Here is a 22,487-nt window from a genome sequence, read left to right on the forward strand (position 1 = left end):
TTGGTGGTTGGTCAGTGCACCTGGGCACTCCATGGCTCTTGGCTTTCCATGCTGTTCACCTGCCTTTCACAGCTGTAGCCCGTTGGGGATGAGGCTCACTGCAACCCCACTCCCAAATACCACAAACTGTGTAGCTACATACCTACAAAGGTTCAGCTTTACCCACAAAATTTTATGTTAGTTCAGGTGGGCACTGTTCTTTCTACTCCTGCACTGCCACAGCAGGATTCAGGACTCCTACCTAGTCCCCTTCCCTATCCTATTGCCCCACACAACAAGCACCACCTCCATCACCAAGTCACTGCACTCGCTCTACCAAAGTGAGTAGCTTTGTGCTTTCCAAAACAAAAAGAGAACGTATTTTCATTCATAACTTTTACTTCTTTCCAGGGAAAGTGAGGAGCCTTATTTGCTCCAAAGAAGCCCCAGGCTATGCGTATATAAGCTCCAGCTCCTAAAAGATCAAGCTGGCAAGTCAGGAGATATAGAGCAGACAATAGGCAGACCTTTCAGTCTACAAATTGAAGGTTGAATGATTGGCAAACAACCTCCCCTCATGAAAAATTATGCTACAGCAACACAATAGTAATGGGAGCCAAAAGTATGTCTATTCCTGATTTGTAGACCAGGTTTTAGTTATGCTATAATCCTCTCAGTATGCCTGCTTAGGATCCCGCAATCACACAAGTCATGAACACTACCCACAAATCCTGCAGCTTCCATGCCGAGCAAGCGACACACCAGATGAAGAAGGATGGAAAATATATATGTGGAATTGTTCTGGGAACTTAGAGCACACATAACAGTAAACAAAGAAAATATGGTACAAAACCTGTTGCTATTTTCACAGCATTTGTGGAGGAAAGCTGCATAAATGCAGAAGGATGCATACTGCCTCACACCTTTCCTCAGATTCCAGCAAATTAAGCACAGCAGCACAAACAGCAGCAGGGAGAAGGAAATGCTCTGCAGAAGAGCTTCCTTGTTTGCTGTTGCACTACAGGTATATATTTGGGTATATGAGTGAGAGATGAGCAAGAAGTGTTAAAATTACTTTTCCTCGTGGTTTCTTCTACAGCCTTGGCTGCTCATGGAGATTTGAACAGGGAGACATCCCTTAATGCTATCCTCCCTCCTCCAGGCACAGCTAAAGCCAGTTTGAAAAGGTTGCTGTGGTTGTCCCCTGTCCACCTGGGGCTAGGCTTCACAAAGCCAGTACAGTTGACTGCCTCTGCTCCCCATTGAGAAGGCAGTGCCACTGTCAGATACTGGAGCACTAGCTTAAGTGGCACTACAGACAAAATTTGGCTGGTGGCAGGAGAGATGGCTGAAAGCCAGCTGACAGGGAAGAACAGTATCAATCTCTGTGCTGGGGGAATCCTCTGAAAATGCTGCTGAAGCAAACAGCAACTGCTAGCAGCACAGAGGCAAACAAGCCACGAGTGATCCTGCTCGCATGGAGAAGAGAAAAAGGCAAACGGCTGAAGTAATCAACATGAACTTGAACCATGGCACAGGGCAAACATGTGGCACGCCGTATGGAAACTCAGAACAAAACAGAAAGCTTGGAACAAAATTAAGTTAAAAATCTGCTTCTATTTCAAATTACTCCGAAACATCTAACTGAAAATTGTGTTGCAAGTTGATATGACTTTGTGACATGTTGTTCCTCGAAGGCTGCCATTTTCCATCAAAAAAAAGGTATGAAAAACGTTTCAATCTGGTTACCTTCTATCCAGCAAGGCTAGAAAACATTAGGTTGTAAACTAAAAAATAACATCACACCATTAGTCAGCAGGAGATAGCTATTCAGCCAGCATCTATCATAATGTTTTCAACAATCCACAGATACCAAATGCCTGGAAAAGAAGGCCGGCAATCACTCCAAGCATGGATTTTGAGCTTTAAATTTATTTGATGAATTATCTTTTTTAAAAACAGGCCCTGTGCAGCCTCAGTTTGCATACTGTTTCTATATATAATCTACCTTAGAAAGGGTGTCCAAATGTCCATCTCCAAAACAAATGAGCCTGGAGCATTAGGGTGCTCTGTGTTCTGAATCTCTTGAACAGCTTCACACTAACACATCCCTGCAAAAGTACCTAAGTTGTCAAATCTAAGTCTTAAAGAATGACTACTTTAAAAAAAAATTCTTTCTGTGTAATTTCTAATAAGTACTTGAATGAAATCAGGAGAAGAAGAATCAAGAGGAGGTAAAATGAAGAATCTAGACAATCTCTCCTATGAGGAAAGACTGAGAGATCTGAGAGTACTTACCTAGGAGAAAAAGAGTAGGTTCAAAGAGGACTTCATCAGTGTATAGAAACACTTGAAGGGAGGGTGCAAAGAAGACAGAGCCAGGCTCTTCCCAGTGGTGCCCTGTCACAGGACTAGCAATGGGCACACACGGAAATATATAAGAAGAAAACCTTCTACTTTGAGGATAGTCAAACACAGGAAGAGAGGTTGTGGAGTTTCCATCCTTGGAGATATTTAAAAACCATCTGAACACTGTTCTGGGCAACCAGCTCTAGGTGGCCCTGCTTGAGCAGGGCAGATGGATGAGATGACCTCCACTGGTCCCTGTCAACCTTAACCATACTGTGACAAATGGATGAATTATTACCAGTTATGCAAAACTATATAAGAACAAAAAAGAAAAAAATCAAGAATGACCAAAAAAACCCACCAAACAAAAAACCCCACCACTTTTATATTAATTAGGGCAATAATGGATTATATTTGTCGATAATACACCTGTTTGTCCTGTAATATACCTAATGGTAAAATGAGACTAGAGGGCTCACTCCAAGCTCTGCTACCAGGCCTAAAGATAGCCCAAAATGGTTACACATAAAACTCAAACATACCTGCAAAACTTAATTTTAAAATCGTATCCACACATTTTCAAACTCCCCCTCTTACATTCATTAAGTTCAGAGAACTGATTTCCATTGGCAAACTCTATAATGGTATTGGTGAATGACCAGAGTAGGAGCTGAAACAACCATTATCTGAGCAAAAGGCAGAGCACAGTCTATTTGTGCACTCCATCCTCTAAGGAGTATTACAATCACAGAAACACCTCCTAGGTTATGTAGTTTATTTGCCTGCCAGCATGAGATTCATCCCTACAATAATTTTTAACACTTGCTTTCACCATGTTAAGAGCAATGGGTTGCATCCAAAGAAAATGGGTTGACTGTGACCTCCTCCCCCATATTTTGCAGTACCTAGTGGAGGATATTGCTGCAGTGTGTAACAGGGAAGGTGACAAATGGTCCAGACAACACACCAGGCCAAAACTGCCAAGTCAGCAACATAACAGCACCTCTGAGTGCTGGACCCCAGTACCAATATTCCTAGCACCTTGCTATAGCACAGTGTCCTCTCCCAGCCCAAGGCACAGCTGATCAGTCCAAGCATCTCACAGCTTTAAGAAGTCCAACTGTGCCACACGGTAGTCATGTGCAAGAAACAGCACAAGCTGTGAAAGACTGGGAGGTAATTATTTGAGCATCTTACTTAAATAAAGCTTTACACCTGCCCTGGGCTCTCCAGGGATCCTGCTGATCACCACACTTTCACCCCGTAGAGGATTTCAAGAAACATCTCCAACCATGGCCACCTGAACCTGTTCACAAGAATAAAAAAAAAAGCAACCCTAAAGGTAGGGGTTGGGAAACAAGTGACCATGATGAAAAACAGGTGGAGAAAATGCCAAAAAGCTGATACAATCATCCTCTATCCAGGTACCCAGTTACATAGGATGAGTTGTCTCAAAAACAAGTTGTAGGGCTCCCATTTCTCACGAAACATATTTGGGTGAAATATCTGTGGTGTCATCTTCTACTGGACAACAGTTTCCTTGCACGGTTTTCTACACAAAACCTAAAAAGCCCATAAGCAGATAGTTCATATTTTTAAACATTTTTCTATTGTATCTGCTTCTCATCCAAAAAGGGCCTCACAAGCTTTCAGCCATGTTTCTCATAGAATGAGCTTAGGAAATCAGCCACGCAAACTGCTCAAGATTAGGAAACATACACCACTCCATACCTATCTAAAACAAATAAAATACAAAATAATCCCTTACTTAAAAGTTGATGAGAAGTTGAGAAGACCACTAAAACAGTTATATTAAAATAATCAGACAGCACTAAAAAAATTAAGACCTGGTAAGACTGTTCACATAACCCTAGATCTTTCACCTTGAAAATCCACATTGTAAACAACCTCTTTTCCCCCAGACACTTGTTGTTTTCTGCATATTTAAACAGATCTGTGTGCTTAACAACTGTAAAATATCATCATTTACTAAAATAACTGAGTACAGATTAAGGTACTTCACTTTATATACAAACTTTCAAAATACTGTGACTCTTTTATATTATTTAACATACAGAGACAGAACCTTCATATATGGATTTAAAAAATAACTCACCTTTGCATTTCAGCAAAGAAAGAGGGATTTGCATTTGCTATGTAAGTATCTTTGGGAAGGTACATGTGTGCATGTACATACTTTGTATATGTTACCTACATAAGTATTAGTTAAAGATAGAAAAAGTCCTAAGGAAAAAATTAACATGCTTAAAATATCCATTAGTGTGAGAATAAATGCAGTTATACAATGCAAAGGTCTGTAACATTCAGTGTATCAAAAATTGTTATGAATGAGGAAAGTATCCTGTTAGAAATGCCTATATATGAAATCAGAGACAAACAGGAAAATCAGGAAAGTTCCAACAGTTTAGAAACATTGTGAAGCCATTTCATTGCAGTATTTCCCTAATGTTTCCAAACACACAGCATATACTTTATCTGGAGTCACTCAAAATACTGTCTTTAAAAAGCTGAATGACTTAACAGCACATACAAAACGAAGTTTTTGAAGAAGAATGCTACATTTTGTTACACTAGTGGGCCTTGCTGGGGGAAAAAAAAAAAAAAAGTTTTTATTTTAAGCACACAAACTTTTCTTTCAAACTCTTACCTATTTGTTTCCTGTACTGGTCAACAGGAGTCCTTGATGTAGAGGCATCTTTTCTACCCATTGTTTTCAATCCAAAAATCACTGTCAGTATCAGAAAAAAAAAACAAACCAAAACAAAAACCACAACATTATTCCTAAATTAATTACTAACAAAATCAATTGCTTATAACATCAGAAAAATGGTAACAAGCAACATTTACATGACTATACACAAAGACATAAGCCTTCCCAGAGTACGAGACACTGGAGTTAATCATCACTATTCTGAAGACTATTAGATATATTCTAAATATACCTTTTTCTCCATTGCATGAGTTATTAACATTGCAGAACGTCTGTTAGTTTGAATGAAAATAAATAAAAAAGAAAGGATTTAAACTGATTTCACTGTAATTCAGCATTTGGTACCACTGTAATTCAGCATTTAGTACTACCAATTACATTCCTATATAGTTTATTTCTTTAGTAAACCAGGTAATGAATGTAGTATTGTGAACTGTTTCCATTATTGAAAATACATTTACACCACACACAGGAGTCAGAAGCAGGACTAGGCTGTGTGCATCCACAGGTAAAATTGCCCAGGAAACCCACCTGCAGATGAGCAGATACCTAAAACACAGCAACCCCACACACGCCTGTTTTCCTGCCATGGGCTCTAGATATCTGTGAATGAACAGGAAGTCAAGAACAAAAACTGAGAGCTGGGGCTGTATGCATTTGACACCCCTCAGGTATTGATAGTTTAAATCACCTTCATTGCATTTAAGTAACAACCATCCTGACTCTTGAATGGGATTCTTGCGTTGCACAGTCATGTTGCACACACACATCCTCTCAAGGAGATGACATTAGGATTGCACAAGAAACTGTATAATCATCCATACAAAGATGTTCTTTTTGGTATATTGGTGCTTCCACAGCATTCATGTAACTGAACAAGCATCATCTGAACAGTGCTCTAGCAAATTCCTGATGTATCTTCTAACATGCAAAACCTTATGGTTTTATATTCGTCTCTCACAGGGCTGCTACTCAAGAGGTAGCTTCTACAAACACACTCATTTCACCGCTTTTTCCCTGGTTACGAAATAAGTGGCTGTTACAGTCATGCTTATTGTTCAAAACACTGGGATTGAACCATTTTAGCTGGGCTGAAGACATTACTCACCACAGTGATGATAAGCCCCACCATCTGACTGCCTCTACAACACAAGAGTCCCAACATAAACACCCACACTCAGGAGAGGTCTGATGTTTTCAAGAAGTGTCAGATTTACTGTTCAAGCACAGAAGATGCACAGCAGCCAACGCCTGCCTTTTCCCAACTGGCCCTGGTGAGAACCATGCCAAGGGCAAGCTTCGGCTGAATCATCCTGGGTAGCCACAAACCATGTGCAGATTGTGCACATATGGCCATGGAGTTATCTGCAAGAGTTGTACTTTTCTGTTAGGCATAACCAGCTGTGCTACAGCAAGGCGAGCGTCCCTGGTCGCTGCCAAGGCACGTTTTCTGGGAAGTGAAACCCTGGAAGGCACCGGGATGCCAAATCACGACCCAAAAAGCATGCCATGGCACTGCTGAATACTACTGCCAGCATACCAAATTTAAAGCAAACACCATTATTTTCTCCAGAGCTTCAAACATGATTTAAAATATAGCTGCAGGAATGATGCCCACTAGTTATTTGTGCATTTTAAACCCACAAAGTTTATTATTTTATATTTATCTGTTCTATAGGAATTACTAGCATTTAATGTCAAGTGACAAATCCAGGCTCCTTAATTTCATTTGTGGATTATATGGCATAAAATGAACTGGGATGCTCCAAAGTCAGCAATCTTTTTTAAAATGTATTCAGGAATAATAGCAAGGTAGAGAAGAGTGCCACTAATTTTTAATCTGAACTGAAAATTCAATTATAGTGTTCTAATTTTTCCATATATTACTTTGGTTGAATTCAGAAAATACTCCCTGTTTTATATAAAACACGGTTGCAGGGAACTGCAATTCACTGGATTGCATTTCTTTCCCCTTCTGTTACGCTTCACAGGACTGGGTCATTATTTCATAACATTCACATCATAATAATTAGAAGGGGAAAATAAAAGTACAGCTTGAACTTTCATCTAATTGAGGAGGTAACAGATACATTTTTACTCAGCAAAACTAGCTCTTGGCTTTTTTATGCCACTGTTAAGACACTGTTTTGACTTGCCTTTTGCAATTTCCATAGTCTACTAATGGTCTATAACAAAACATCAGCTGTGAAAGATGTTTGCAGTTTTAGAAATGCCAATAAAACAGAAGAAGAAAACACAGGCAAAGATTATTTCCTGACTTAAAATAAGCCACAGAGATACTCATGTTTGCCTGTGTGGCTCAGTGGCACTGACTCTCGCATCTAGAACCTCGAGTCCTCTTTGTTCTTCAAAGGGATGCAGTAATCATCATTCATTTCCACTGCTTTGATGGTTACATAGCAAATGCCTGAGAAACCCACCGAGACACTGGCACACAGAGACCAGTGTCTAATAAGACAGCTATTTGCATAGAAGATCAGCCACAATTTAGAATGTGCTGTTATAGATGTGGAAAGGGAATAACAGATCTATATTAGCATGTTCAAAACTGAGATTGTTTTCACAATTTAATTCCTTGGAGACTATGGCTCATCACCTTCTCTTGCAAAGAATTCCACCTTCTTGGACAATTTGCCATGAGCTAGACTTAAACTAAAATATGGGTTAATAAGAGGTAATATTTATTATTTATGAACCTTGCTGTAGGAGGGGTTTTCAATGCAACTTTCTAACCATCTCTTGATAAACAAAAAGCCTGAAACCTTTGTGAGTTAAAAACTAATCCTCCCAATTTAAAATAGGAGTGGTTATCCTACAATAATTGGTCATCTTTACTGTAAAAGAATTTTACACTCAGGTATATGACTTTTGCTGCTTCTGACATCAGCTAATGGAGGATCTGGCTTCTCCTGTATTTCTTTGCCAAACCAAAGGGAAAGGCAGCATGCCATGCTGCATGCATCCCAAGCTGCCTTCAAGTCCCTAAAGTTTTAATGACTACACAACATTTAAAAAAACATGTCAAGGAGCTTGTCACTGCTCCTTTTACTGGCTACTGAAAATACTTGAAAAGTATTTCAAATAATATGAAAGCAATGTGAGCCATCCTCAACATTCAAGCTTCTATAAAAGATGGTTTTAAGAAAACAAAGCAAGGCCCTGATCATCTTTTGTTTATTTCTGCTTCAGAGATACTACAAGATTAAAATACATCTTTGTTTTTGTGGCAGCCTTCACTATTTTTTCACCCCCTTTGGCTCGCCCTCTAGTAAATCCCCTTTGAAAGTTACACACTCAGAAAGTTACACACTCTCCTCTTTTACTCCTAAGCAGTGGCTGATAATAATTAAAACACACAATAAATTGCTTATTATAACCTCCCATTGTCAGTAGCATTTGGTGAGATAAAAACCAGTCCTAAACGTACATTCAAGGTCTGGCTACAGTTTAAATCCCAATTCACTGTTCTTGATGTATACATAGCATTTTATACACCAGTTCAAAAAAAATTGAAGAAATTACATTAATGAAATAGAGAAAATTGCTATGAATGACTTTAGAAATACTAATAAAAAATAAGAACAGGATCTATATATATAGAGATTGCACTTTGTACATTATTGGTGCAATACAAATTATTAATGACAATAAGCCATAAAATGTACATCAGTGCACACCCAAAAGATATGCATATCAGCATGTGTACAAACTTCCTTAGCAGTGATATTTGACAGCATGTCTGCACTCTTCCAGCAGGTTGCCTAAATATTAACAGTGGGAACATGAAAGAAATAATCAATGAAATGACTGGTTTTGTAACTGAAATATAGTTAGTCAGCTGAGAGAAAAGTAAGCAAAACTCCAGGACAGAAAAGAACCACTACATAACGTAGAGCTACTGAACCAGGTCTTTGGCATTTGTATATATGCACAAGTTCCTCATCTTTAATTGCAAATAGATATCTACCTTAAACATAACTTTGTTTTTGTTTGTTTTGTTGGATGTAATGCAGATTGATCATCTGAACTCATAAATTGATTCATTTTTAACATGATTCAAAGATGCTATGAAAACTTACTGATATCACTGAAGGATAACTGGTCTAACTGGTCATCTCCCAGTTAACTCCATAGCTGATAATAACTAATGCATAGTAAACTATTTACAAGTTACAAGAGAGAAAAAATAGCCTTTTATATGCCACAGGTAAAATTCAAGGAGTACATCAGATCATCTGGAAACATCAAGTTATACCAAAGAAATGGCAGCACTACATTTAAAGTGGGAAACCATTTGCATGTAGGTATTTTGGAAATTCCTACTGCTGGTTATTATAATTGTTGGGTTTTTTTGGTTTTTTTTTTTCTTATTGTACTGCTGAAGTACAGTAACTAAGGTCTGTCTACCCAGCAGTGGAAGCAGCCTGCAGCCAAAATTGCTAAAATAATGCAGATTAATTATTTAACCATACTGTAGCCAAGAAAAAGAATTTTAAAATCTTTACTCCTATTACTCCCTTAAAAAAAACTTCTACAAACAAAATACATTCATGTTCTTTTGGTAAGCCTTACAGTAGTCTTCCATTCCTCTGGAAACTCTCTCTCAAAGAATGAGACTATTATTTCCAAGGAAAGAGTCCCCTGCCCATGGTGCTTCTTGCAGAATCAATCTCTGCTTTATCTGGGGATTTATTTATTTTTCTGTTAATAAAAGGAGTGTAATACTTCTTTACTTAATTTAACCTTGAAAGCAGCAGAGGTGATTTAAATTTAATTAAATTTAGGAAAATTAATCAAAACCACAGGATCCATAACTCCAGTCAGAACAGATATTAAAAATAATTTCAACATTCTACACAAGGATAAGAAACACCATAACACATCCCAAGATTCAAACTATATAGGAACTACAAGTTTTATTCAGACATTTATCAGGCTGTTTCATAGCTTCATGTAAGCACTAGGAACAAAACATACATTGTTACTTCCAATTAGTACCCTCTGCACTGTTGTTTTTTTAGCTATACAGTACCTACAAACTGCATTAAATTAGCTCTGCATTTATTTAACAAAAGTAAAAAACAGGTAGATGTTCATATGAATTTTGAACTTATCCTCATGAATATTTAAAAATCCTAAAGCAATATATTTTGAAAAACTAATTTCATCAACAACCCAGATTACTCCCACTAAATTTCAGGAACATAACTCAGATACAAAAGCTACACAGAAGGCTACCTCCACCCCCTTTGCAATGGGTGAAGAAAGAAATTTAATGGTTAGGAATCCAAACCACTGCTGGCAATCTTGCTTTCTTGTTATGTTCCTAAATCTTCCCAGAGTGCCTAAAATTTGGTGGGATTATTTACACCCAAATATTTGCATTTTCTCATCTAGTGAAGAGTCTACATAATTTTACTAAACATGGAATGTTTTTAAACATCTGAAGAGTTGAAAAGATTATCCTTATATGTACCCACAGCTAGGAAAAGAGTGAACATTTCAAGGGTGGCAAAATCTAAGTATTTTTTTTAAAGAACTTCATATTTATGTAAAATTGCTTTCTTAAGCAAAAGTAGGCTATTAAAAATGTTAAAAGGTTCCTTCCATTCCCAGAAGAGTACAGTTTGTCTCTGCTTCTACAGGATGAAAATGTAGCAGGCCAAAGCACACTTATAAAAGGACTAATTAAACAGAAGAGATTTATTTTGCAATTGGTGTTATTCTTGATATAAAAAAACAGGAAATTTTACAGAAGACTATTCCTAACAGATTCTATACATCTTACATTTTATTTTCATTATTAGGTTGTTATACCTTCAGAACAAGATTCCCTACTTACTTCAGAAATGAGTAGAGCTATAGCACGTGTGAAACATATATTCAATTTACTATGAAGACAGATCTTCTACTAAACAAATTTAAAATTCCAAATGTTCATAGAGGAACTTTTTTTCCTCATTTTTATTAATCTATGATGGCACTGATGTGTGAAGAAAATATTCTTAAAGAAGTTCATGAAGGAAAAAAGCATACACGTCATTCATTTCTGTCTTGCCAAACAGTTAAAAATGTAGTACTTCACAAAGAGTAATCTCCACTAAAGGGAAAATTACACAATAATTGACACCATATTTCAGAATTACATTCTTCAAAATAACTGAAACCATCTAAACATTTTTGGGGAGAGAGGGAAGGACGTGGGACTATGGAAAAAATCAGAACTAAAAAAGGTAGAAGAACAGACACCCAGACCACCCCATTGCCCAGAGGCAGGTCCGCCAAGGATGGATACAGCTTTCATGGGAGCACATGGTGACACTGTACAGACTCCTCTGTGGCACGAGGTGTAGGGAGGTTGTCACCACCACCACACAAAACAGAGTGAAGCACAGCTCTCTGTCTGAATAGTCAAAAGTTCGTAGAGTCAAGAGCAACAATGAGAAACAATTATTTGCTCTGCCTCAGTAATTGCCGTGTCAGCAGAGGACACTTCTGCAGTTCAGTTAAATCCCAGCAATTTCACTCCCTCTTTGATCCCCGCCACATATCCCTTCAGCACTCATCTCCTTTGTTAGAGTAGGGACTAACTTTAATAACAGGTATAAAGCTAGAGGTCAAAGACCTTAAATTTCAAAATCAGCTAAGTCTGCCTAAGCACTTCACTTCCAGGAAGTTATGAAGTTACCATTCTTTTATGCAATAGAGTCCTGTATGGTTTTACCAAAGTCTTACTCCAAAATCTCAGAGACTGTTTTGCCCTCCTAGGTGTTACAGCAAGGGAAGAGTGACTTATTTCCCTTCTTTAAATGAGAAATTAAGCCCTTCCCTCTTAAATTAATTCTCCTCTCTTTAGTTGTGGGAACTGACAAAATTTCTCTTTTTCCTAAACACTACTTCTTTCCTGGGACTGCCACAAGCCACGGCCTTGCTATAAGCCTGAATGCTTCAATTACACACACTTGTTAATTTCTCATTTGTAGATTTTTAAGCTTAGGCTCATTTTTGATGGAAGTGAAATTCTGATTTCTTCCTCCAGTGAGAAGAAGTATTTAGGGATTATCCTTCCCTTTAGTATATCCATCTTAAACTACAGTTCTCAACCATCCAGAGAACAGTGTTTCACAAAGTTTTCAATATGCAAAATGGCACAATGACCTTTATTGAAAATAAATCTTGTAACTTTTAAAGTTACAAAAAAACACACACAAAAAATTGGAAACAGGTAGCAATTTCATATTCATCATGCTCTTATTTCTATGGTGCCTTTCTTTTCACTTGCCTCACCTTAAGACTTCTAAAACCAAAAGATTTCAGAGTAAATTATTTAAAAGCTGAAATAGTTTTTAAAGTAATATATCAAAACAAGACAGTTTGAAACTGCTGTAGTTTTTCCTTTTCTTTATGCTCTCATACTGCTTATAAAAAACTGAAACTTTTAAAAGTATGTGAGGTTAAGTCTCCACTTAATTTTTTCAATTAATTCTAACATTGATATCCACCTTCCTTGAATATGCCTATCATTCAAGCAGAAACCCAACTCTCAGCAAATACAATTATCTTAATAATTGAAAATCAGAAGAGAAAAGAGTCACAAATACATCATGCAGGCACAAAGCTGAGAGACGGACAAATGTGCCCTTCTGTAACATATTTCACTGTAGTATCACACAATGTTCCATCACACAACTTCTAGCGATAGTAATTGCCAAAACTGGTCAATGTTATGTTTGTGGCCTAATGATTGCTTCCCTTCTTACCCTGAGCAAGCTTGCAAAAGTTGAAAGCACTCTACAAATGACAGCAGCAAATAATACTTCAGTCCACATAAACCTAATCGTAACACTTCAGCAAAACTAAATTCTTAGTTCTGTTACTAAACCTGGTGTACAAAAGGACTTAAAAGGATAATCGTGGAGGCCCAAAGGCTACCACTATAACACCTCAGCCCTGGAGAGGCCGACCAGGCAAGGAGAAACACCCCTCTAAGATTAGGGTCAGAAGTGTCTCCCTCCCATGTACCTTTGCAGGCATGTGTTAACCTCTCAAGTTATATCAGTTTGTCCCGGTGTCTTGGGTCGGTGTGTTCCACCCCAGCTCAGCCCTCATTCACCATATCTGTATATTCCCTAGAATGTTGTCCCCTTCTCCCAATCCCCATGGGTCCCAGTTTGCTTCAGTGTTCCACCCCTGTTACCTACTGGTTCCCCTGGTTGGCTGCCCCAGCTTTCTCCTGTTCCCATTGGTCCTTGACCCTCAGATCTACCCCTTTTTCTCCATATAAAACCCTGTGCCCTCAGCCCAAGTTCATCTTTGTCCCTGGACCCCCTTCAAAGCAATAAACAGCTTTTGGATCACCAAAGAAGATCCTTTGCCTCTTTCGTCAGCCATCGTAGTAAGCGCCCTCTCGACCCAAAAAGCACCGGTCAGAAGAACCCTAGGAGAACTCATTGAAGCCCACTGCTTCAGGTAATCTCTCCATCCAGCATTCAGAACAAATGCACTTTTTTTTCCTTTCTCTGAAGCTACTGCAGCTTAATAAGTATTAAAAAGTCTGATATATGAATGGAGAAAAATAGTTTTATGCCATTATTTTTTTTTTGTTTCACATGCTTTATTAAGCATTCAGGAAAGCAATTCAGCTTTAAAAAAAAAATCATCTAGTCTAGTCACTAGGCAAAAGAAATATGAAGTATAAGGAGTTTTAATTTGGTGGGTTTTGTATTTATGTTTTCCTCCATTACTCAAAAGCTAATTAAAGACAGAGCAATCATGAATCGGTCAGGTTAGAAGACATCACAGTGGGTCATCTGGTCCAACATCCCTGATTAAGGAGGGTCTTCCTGCAACACATGGCATAGGACTGCACCCAGATGCAGATCTTCCCCACGAAGCTCAGAACATAAAGCTGGCATGCATTTAATCAGCCTTAACACAATATATCTTTTTTTGTACTTTCTTTCTTTAAAATTAAGATGAAAAACAGTAGACAACAGTAGCTAACTTAAGTGTTAACAGAAAAAATGTGAAATTCGGCCCTACAACACTTAATAATGAGCTTAATAGTCAGCCTTAGTGAACACAGACCCATAGATGTTAACAGTAGCATTTTCAAAACCAAGTCCTACTTGGTTTTGAAGGATTAGGTCATAACTGGGTGAGAAGTTTAATATGGCATAAATAACATCAACTCAGTAGTTTTCAAAGTCATTCAAAACAATAGGCCAAGCACACTCTGCAGTTTTTATCTAAATTGCTCAAGACTTGGCTCTCCTGAAAACTACCTAGAGATCCTATTAAAGGCAATGATTTTTAAGAATAAAATAATAGCTTACATGATACCATCTCTTTGGGAGCTTTATGTTGTATTTGGGCAAAAAGAGGAGTGTAAGATCATTGATATCTATCTTCAGTCTGAACCTTGAACAAAGATTGAACTAAATTAATGGATCAAAATCAGGCTAAAACCTTTATATGCACCAAATGACAAAATACTCTTTGATAATCATCAGAAAATCTGGTAAACTCTTTCCTTGCCTCATTTTAAGGCAGAAAAAAATTGTGGACTGCAGCTGGGAAGAAGAGCGGCAAAATGAAAAATCATCAACCAGCAGAAAACTATCAGTTGAAATAGAATGCCATGTTAACAGCTGATGAAACCATTTGTGTAAATGCCTGTTTGGGCTCTTTTCACAGCTCTTCCCACTAATGGGAACAGGGTGGGAGGAGACTACATACCCATCTCTTCCCTCTGCTCCTGAACAGCATGCAGGTGTGTGTCATAAGGAAGAGATTTTGTTTCAGGGTTCACTGTCCAGAAGAATGCCAAAAGAAAGAATGACACTGAGACAAAAACATTTTTGAAAAGTATTCCTTTTGTTTTGAGTCATTCAGTATGAGTGAAATTTTATTTACCATAAAAATAGTAGTGAAATACAAAATTGAACACTTTTTTATGGGCGGCTGCTTTAGAAGATGGCACATTTTTTTAAGAGCCTGAATTCTAATGTGTTAAAGGTTGGCCTTTTCTAGCCTAAGATACCTCTGATGAGAGATTTCTATACCATAAACCAGTTACAAATATAATAGTTGTAAGACTGCTAAAAGACATCATTTGAAAAGCAGTTAGTCAGCATTTCTTATGGAACCTAGCCTGAGATAAAATGGCAGATGACAATCCACTCCATTTGCTCAAATTTCTTGAGTGCATCTCTCTAAGCACTAGGGGTGTCCTTGGGTGACAAACCAGGACAAGGGGTTTGCACATGCCCTTGCTAGAGTTGAAGCACAAAGTGTGCTTCTGCCACAAAGTTTTATTAGGATAAGGGAATTGCACTGCCTGAAATATAACCTTGTAGATTATATACAACAATGAAAACCTTCTAGAGCATATAGTAAAATGAGTTCAGACTAGTTTTCTTAAGAAAACACCAACATCACAAGAAACTGGAGGTCTGTTCTCTTCCTGCACAATTGCCCAGTCTGGCCACTACTGTATCAACAGCTGTACAGCTCTGTAATTAAGTTTAAAAGTGTAAGGAGAGCTGGGTCAATTCTGAAAATGAAGCTAAGTTGCCTCCTCTTTTACCTTTCAGAAGACTTTATCCCATGCACTCAGCTTTACAGCTGTCCCAGTTGTTTCCAAACTGACCTATATATTTATTTTAATAAGGTGAGTAAATAAAAAGGTGTAATGGTATAGTACAAGGGAAACGCCCTTCCAGCTCTTCACTATTTCCAGCAATGTACATAAATGTGAAGGCTCAAAACCAGACAAGAGACAAGTTTGGTAAGAGAGTCATCACCCTGGGCTTGCACCTACACACATTATTCCCTCCCCTTCAAGGTCCCCCCAAGGTAGAGTACATATTCTATACTGCCCTTCTATGGTCAGGATACAGAATTGAACCAAGCCTATACAATATACATTACTTGTGTGCAATAAATGACAGAAGACAAATGCTTTGAATTCCTTACTCTGCATATATGGCCATGTTTTAGTACAGTATCCACATTTACATCATAATTTCCATGGGTCTATATAAACATGCACAAAGATAAACAGGCACTCTTCCCATGCAGAACTGGAAGAATTCACCCAGAAGCTTTGCTCTGTAAATTATTTCAGATGTATTTTAATGAAGCCATAAAAGATATTAGCAAGTGTGCTGGGAACTTTAGTTTTAAATTATTATGATCTGTTACTCTAACAGAAGTTATTAGTATTATTTAACCCCACTGGTGTACTTAAAATGCAAATAGTTTCAAGCTTTTTTCAATAGGTATTGTCTCTATTTTTTTCCAGAACACCCTTCCTGCTTAGCCTGCTGGTCTCTAGCATTGTATACACAGAAAGACACCAAAATAACCAGGCTTTCAAATTATCGTATCTTTCAGAATAAAAAGTAAGCACCAATCTAACAATGCTTTATTAACCTTTTCACTCCATATTGCAGGAAGATTCACTCATAAATTAAATAGCGTGTAAAAAAATTCCAAGGAAAGCAACATCCACCCTTGTTTTTACCATTTCATTATTTCAGAATAAAAAAACCCCAAAACATTAAACTATTTGTTGCTGCAATTCTTAGCAGCCCAGTTAAAATAATACTCAAATTTGTTGAAAAAAACATATTCTTGAAAGCTTTTTATGCTGCATATATATATACAACAAAACAGAAACAATGCTTTGCATGTTCTCTGCAAAGGGAAGGAATGACAAATTGAAACAGATTCAGCATAGCCTTGCTTAGGACACTAAAGAGTACGTATGCAGAGGGCCTCTGCAGCAAATGTGGGAGGGAGAGCTAACAGAGCTGGCTGAGCTAAAGGCAGATGTGTGGTCAGAAACACCACAGCAAGCATGAACCCAATCCCAAACCCATCTCCCAAGGGCAGTTCTACAAACAGAACTAAGTCTGCTCAGGACTTTCATCATGCCTTCAAAATTTTCAGGACGTGTTTCCCATCAAAACTAGATCTAACATTCCTGCATTGGTCTTATTATTCAAACCATGCTTCTACCTCTCCTAGGCAGCACCAGCCCCTCTTGACACTGCCCTGCACTTGAATCCTCTTTACCTACAGGAACTACTTCATAAACCAAGTCTTCCCTTAGCCACACCTCTAGGAAATAAAAATTTGCCATTCTGCACACACCTCCCGTGTTCCTCGTTCCTTGGCACATACACACAAACTACATTCTAACAGACTCATGTTACCATGATCTCAGCCGTGCTTCAAACTTCATCCTTTCTTCATCAATCCAAGGATCACTGAACTATTCATCCTTTGCCACTATGCCTGCATGCTTACACACAACTGACCAAAAGGACAAGCACATCACACCTGATGCAAATGTTGGGACAAGTCCCCACAGGCTCTGAACCATCGCCAGTGGCCTCCCACCCATTACATCTGAGTGCTGGCAGCTCAGCAGCTCTTTATCCATTTTACTGTTACTGTACAGTTCTAATTTTAAAATTAATTTTAGTTGAGTAACAGTAAATCAAGGACCTAACCAAATTTAAATGTTAGCTATATAAATAGTGAGCTTTCAGTTTGACAGCCAAGACACTAAAACAAAACAAGTAATCCACTGCTTCAGGTTAACAATTTCCTTTTGGCAAGAGTGTAAGTAATACTGGTCTAGCAGTAAAGTAAGTGATGCAATCTTAATTGGAGGCGGTGTAACCAGCTCCTCACACAATGAGAGCAACACATCACCCACTGAACAATTTCTATAGCATACATATTACATGAAAGAAAGATCTATGGTTTTTAATATAAGCTTTTAGGCATGATCACTTTTAAAAGCAGCCAAAAGTCAGAGTTTAAGGAGAGATGGTGATATGGTAAAGCCAAGCTTGGAATTGTTCTCCACACTGACTTGATGCAGTTACAAACTGAAAATATAGGTAATTAAAAAAAAAAAAAAGTTTGAACATATTCAACTTAAAACTACAGAAGAGTTTCATCAACAGGCTCTGGGTGTCTGAGAGGCTTTAAGATGTTGCTGACCCAGGTGCTTAATCTCTTGCCACTGTTTAGGAGGCTGTAAGAAAGGACAACAAAAGGGGGGATGTTCTGTGCCCAGGATCTGATTCCCAGCCTCCACATCAGCACACAGCACCCTAAAAGAAATGTGAGCTCAGGTGAGGGAACTGAACTGCGGTGCAGGTATTGCCAGCTCCTCATACAGAATGCAGTCTGAGGGGTTGGGAGAAGCAACCAGCTGGCACCATCTTAAACTACAGCATTTAAGGCTTCTAAAGTACATCTGTCAGAGCTCTTTGTGAATAAATTTCAGCATAAGAGTTTGTAGAATTGAGAACTTCATATGTAAAGTTTACAATGAAAACACAATAGATAAAAGCACAAAAAGCTACACAGGCTGATTGATAATGTAAATGTGAGAGGGAATTATCATGGGTAAACTTAACCTTTTCTTCATTTACATCACACAGCACAACCAGGGAGAAGACAATTGAGATTTTGAAACCTACTACATTTTCAACCCAATCTGTTTCCCCAATATAAAACACAGTTCATGACATGAAAAGGTTATTACATTGTTTCACTACTTATTTCAGTAGAAATACATGATAATTAATTTAGCTTTCTGGCTAGAGGCAAACAACTACAGACAATGCAACCCCATTTTTGCTGTCTTACCTAAAACTAGAAGTAACAGCATTAATAAGTAACAACAAATTTTTGTAGAAAATGGTGTGCTTCAGCTTGTCCTCTGGATTTTAACTTTCCAACTATTATTCCCAACACTAACCTACTTCCATCATTTGTTCTTTTCCCCTCTCACACTTGTCCTTTCTACTGTGACTTCTCCACCATAAGTTTCTGCTGTCAGAACAGTCTTTCCTGATTTATTTATTTTATCGCCTCAGCGTCTAGCCCTGGATTTCAATTGCACCCTTCCTTTCTCATCTTCAATTCTTCTTTACAAACACTTATGGGTTTACATTGGCTAATTCATCAGCCTTTCCTCCTAATTCCACCCCTTTTTTGATTGCAAAACATACTGAGTGAAGGATGATGACAAGAACAATCACAACACATAAATGAACAACATTTTGATGATGTATGTATTATATTTAAAATTGCACAATACCTCTGGACACTATAAACTATATTGTGCAAAGTTCCGCTATATCACTGTAGCGTGTGCTAGGAAGGCAGAATCAAACTTAAAAAATCCCTAATGATGATTTTTGCCCTGTGGCTAAAAAAACACGAAACAAATGAGAAACAAAGGAATAAGCACTGTCCTGTCAGGAATGCCTCAAGTATTTACTCAGCTCACTGATTACAGGGGTATCTGTGCGCAGCTAGTGATACAAAAGCACCTGGGATCCCATGACATTTTCCCATGACCTTCAAACATAATTCTAAAGAATAAAAATGTATCAGGAATCATAGGCTGTTACAGAGAATTCTGCAACATTAAAGCTGCATTAATGCAAGTTCTATCTGAAAACGTATGTTCAAGAACTTCTTATTCTTTCACAGCCATACCAGTGACCATATATGTTTGTCATTACATGCAACAACAGCTCCTTCCTCTACAGCAAACACCACATTTTTTCTGGAACTATCTTTCCTTCATATTTTCTTTTCAAAAGAACAAAAAAAAAAGTTACCTGCTTATTTTGTGTCAAAAAATACTTCAAGAATAAACCTGATTATTACAGAGCTATAAGAGACACCGTTTCTTCACCTCCTCTCCCACCTATCTCCTCCACAAGGTTTATGTTGTACATAATACTGCAGTGATATATAGGATCATCAGGTTAGTTAACTAAAAGCAGTTTCACTGTGCCTATGATTGATCAACTGTGGGACTATTAAAACATTAAAAATGTTAATCTTTGTAATAATCTCCTGAAATTTTTTAATATTAATTTAAACCATGGATCATTTTAATATTTAATCATTGCAGACTTCACTTGGAATGAGGATAGCCATTCACTGAAAAGCACTTCATTTTTTATTTTGAAAAACGATCAGCTAGTATTTATTCTGTAAATCTCTTCACATATTTTCCTCAAGCAAAGTAAACCTGCAAGTAAATGAAAAAATCCACAACAGCAGAAAAACTTAAGGCAGAGTTTGGGTCAGAAAACATTGACTTTCACACTCCTGTTTCCCAGGAGTAACTGCATTACAAGAGTAGTACTGTATGAGAGTTGGAGGATTGGGGGAGACTTCTGCAAATGGAAATGACTGCCTTCTTTGTCTATATCTTCCAATCATCTATGTTGCATTCTCGTCACATATCTCATAACGTGTAAACATAGTAACTCACTTTTTCTCCACAAGTACTTAACCGAGTAACTCGGCCCCCCACAATGATATTAAACCAGTTTCGGCTTTTTAACAGACAGCCCAATTTTGTAACATTAGCCCAACTCCTATCCTCTCTTCTATAATTCACAGCTTGCCTTGCTTAATGCAAAATTTAGATTTAATATGGAAATATCCCAAAGAAAAAAACCCAACAACTTCCTAGTCATGATAAAAATCTCACAGAAACTCTAAAGTTCTAACTGAAATTAACAGTAACTAGTCTTCATGGTATCAATTAGTTTTGAAAAGTATTTAAAATTATCTAACCAAAACTAATTCATGGTCTCGAGAAACAAGTTTCACAGAAAAATGCAAGGACAGTATCTTCACTGCACTGCAAAAATATAATCCAAAGATATAATCCATCTCTTGTCTTGTTTCCTACGTAGGGTCTACTGAAACTGGCTGTTCTCTGGAGCTACTGCCATAAAGTACACTGAGCTTCAGATGCCTTTTAGACTAGGGTGCTATTTGGCTGAAATATTTGAATTAAATAAATCCTAAAGAGACCCTGAGAGGTACCAGAGGTTAATATATTAGCTTACATGACTAAACTTCATTCTGTATTTTTGACCAATAGTGAGGTAGAAGATTTTCAAACTGTCACACAAATCAGCTTCCTAATCTGAAGAGGCTGAAGAGTCTAACAGCAAGAACTACGAAATCCAGAACAGGCAGAAGTGAGTGTAGCATTTTTCGGTGCATATAAATTTACTCTGCATAGTTCAAATTCATGGAAAAAAACCGACAATTAACCAAGCAAAAACTAGTAAACTGCCTTTACTCCTGATTTTATGAAGAAAGTATGTATCTCCTTGCATATTACCTTTCACTAAAGTATGTTTCTAAGGAACGACGTATGGAAAAATCATGGTCATTCAATGTGATGCAGTAACAAACTCTGGAACTCAGTTGCTAGTATCTGAAATGGAAGGTATAGTCCTGTTTATGTGACTTTAAAAGCCACATGTGTCTTTGTACAAAACTCAGTGTACAAAACTCAGTGTAAGATTTAAAGCTAAATAGATAAGGAATTTTACCACTGTTGAAAGGCATCTCTGCTTCAGTAATCTGATTTGAAGTAATCTTTCAAAACCTAGATGTATGAAGAGCTCCCACATTTGCACTGAAGAAGTATTTTCTGTATTGTTTTTGCAGATACAAAATACTATTTTAAGCACAATAAGAAGTCAGTCGAAGAACATTGTGGCAATCTCTTCTTGACTACATACATTAAATTCAAAGAATTCCCAAGATTGTTGATGGACCTTTTGAGATCATCTACTTGTGCTCACCTATTCCTGCTCAACCAGGTTCAGCTAGCAGACTGAAGTAGATGAAGTATACTTACAACTTTCCAACTTTCATAATAACAGAAAAGAAGTCCTAGAGGATAAACTGTATTAATTCATGATGAAAGACAATCATGTCAACAAAAAAAAAGCGGCCAAAGTTTTCTTTAGGCAAGCAGACGAGTTATTTTCTGAACAATGGGCTGTCCCCAGCCCAATTTCGTACCAAAGAGTGAAGTGATTCAGCCAAGGATGATATGCCAAACTACAGTACTTAAGAAACTATTCCATTTTCCCTGCATTTGTAAAATTTAGTGTATCTCTTAAACATAAGTTTATATAGTTTTCCATTATAGAAATGTATCTTTAATAGCAAGTACCCTTCCATTCTGATTAGCTCCTTGGGAATGAGTCTGGGCCCCAACAGGAAGGAACTCAAAACCTATGACATGCTATGAATTACTGAGTGTGAAGGTGTGTGCTGCATATACAGCTCAATTACACCAGAAGCTCTTTCAGAGGGGGTTTCTGATACTACTGTGATCTGGCCTTGTAACTGTGTGGGCTGATGGAAGGTGGAGCAGCTTGAGAGCCACACGAACAGCATGGCAGAGAATCCCCTGCCAACACTTCACATTTAGAAGTTTTTGCAGCTCACATATTCTCACACATTTCTGTCCAGGATTTTCTGAGCAGAGGCATGACCAGAGCACTCTGCAGAGAACACAAAGAAGTCCAATGTACCCGGAACA

At 37.8% G+C, this 22,487-nt stretch overlaps 1 protein-coding gene across 1 annotated transcript in view; it reads right to left on the bottom strand.

The window, feature by feature from the left end:
• The window catches only part of TRIQK (triple QxxK/R motif containing), a 62,442-nt gene that overhangs the window by 38,885 nt on the left and 1,070 nt on the right, over positions 1-22,487 (bottom strand). Inside the window, exon 2 of the mRNA XM_004175287.6 lies at positions 4,997-5,077. Within this exon, the coding sequence (XP_004175335.5) occupies positions 4,997-5,057 (61 nt within the window). The 5' untranslated portion in view covers positions 5,058-5,077. The remainder of the gene's footprint in view (positions 1-4,996; positions 5,078-22,487) is intronic.

Source organism: Taeniopygia guttata, chromosome 2 (assembly GCF_048771995.1).
Source record: "Taeniopygia guttata chromosome 2, bTaeGut7.mat, whole genome shotgun sequence".
In the NCBI taxonomy this organism is placed as follows: domain Eukaryota; kingdom Metazoa; phylum Chordata; class Aves; order Passeriformes; family Estrildidae; genus Taeniopygia; species Taeniopygia guttata.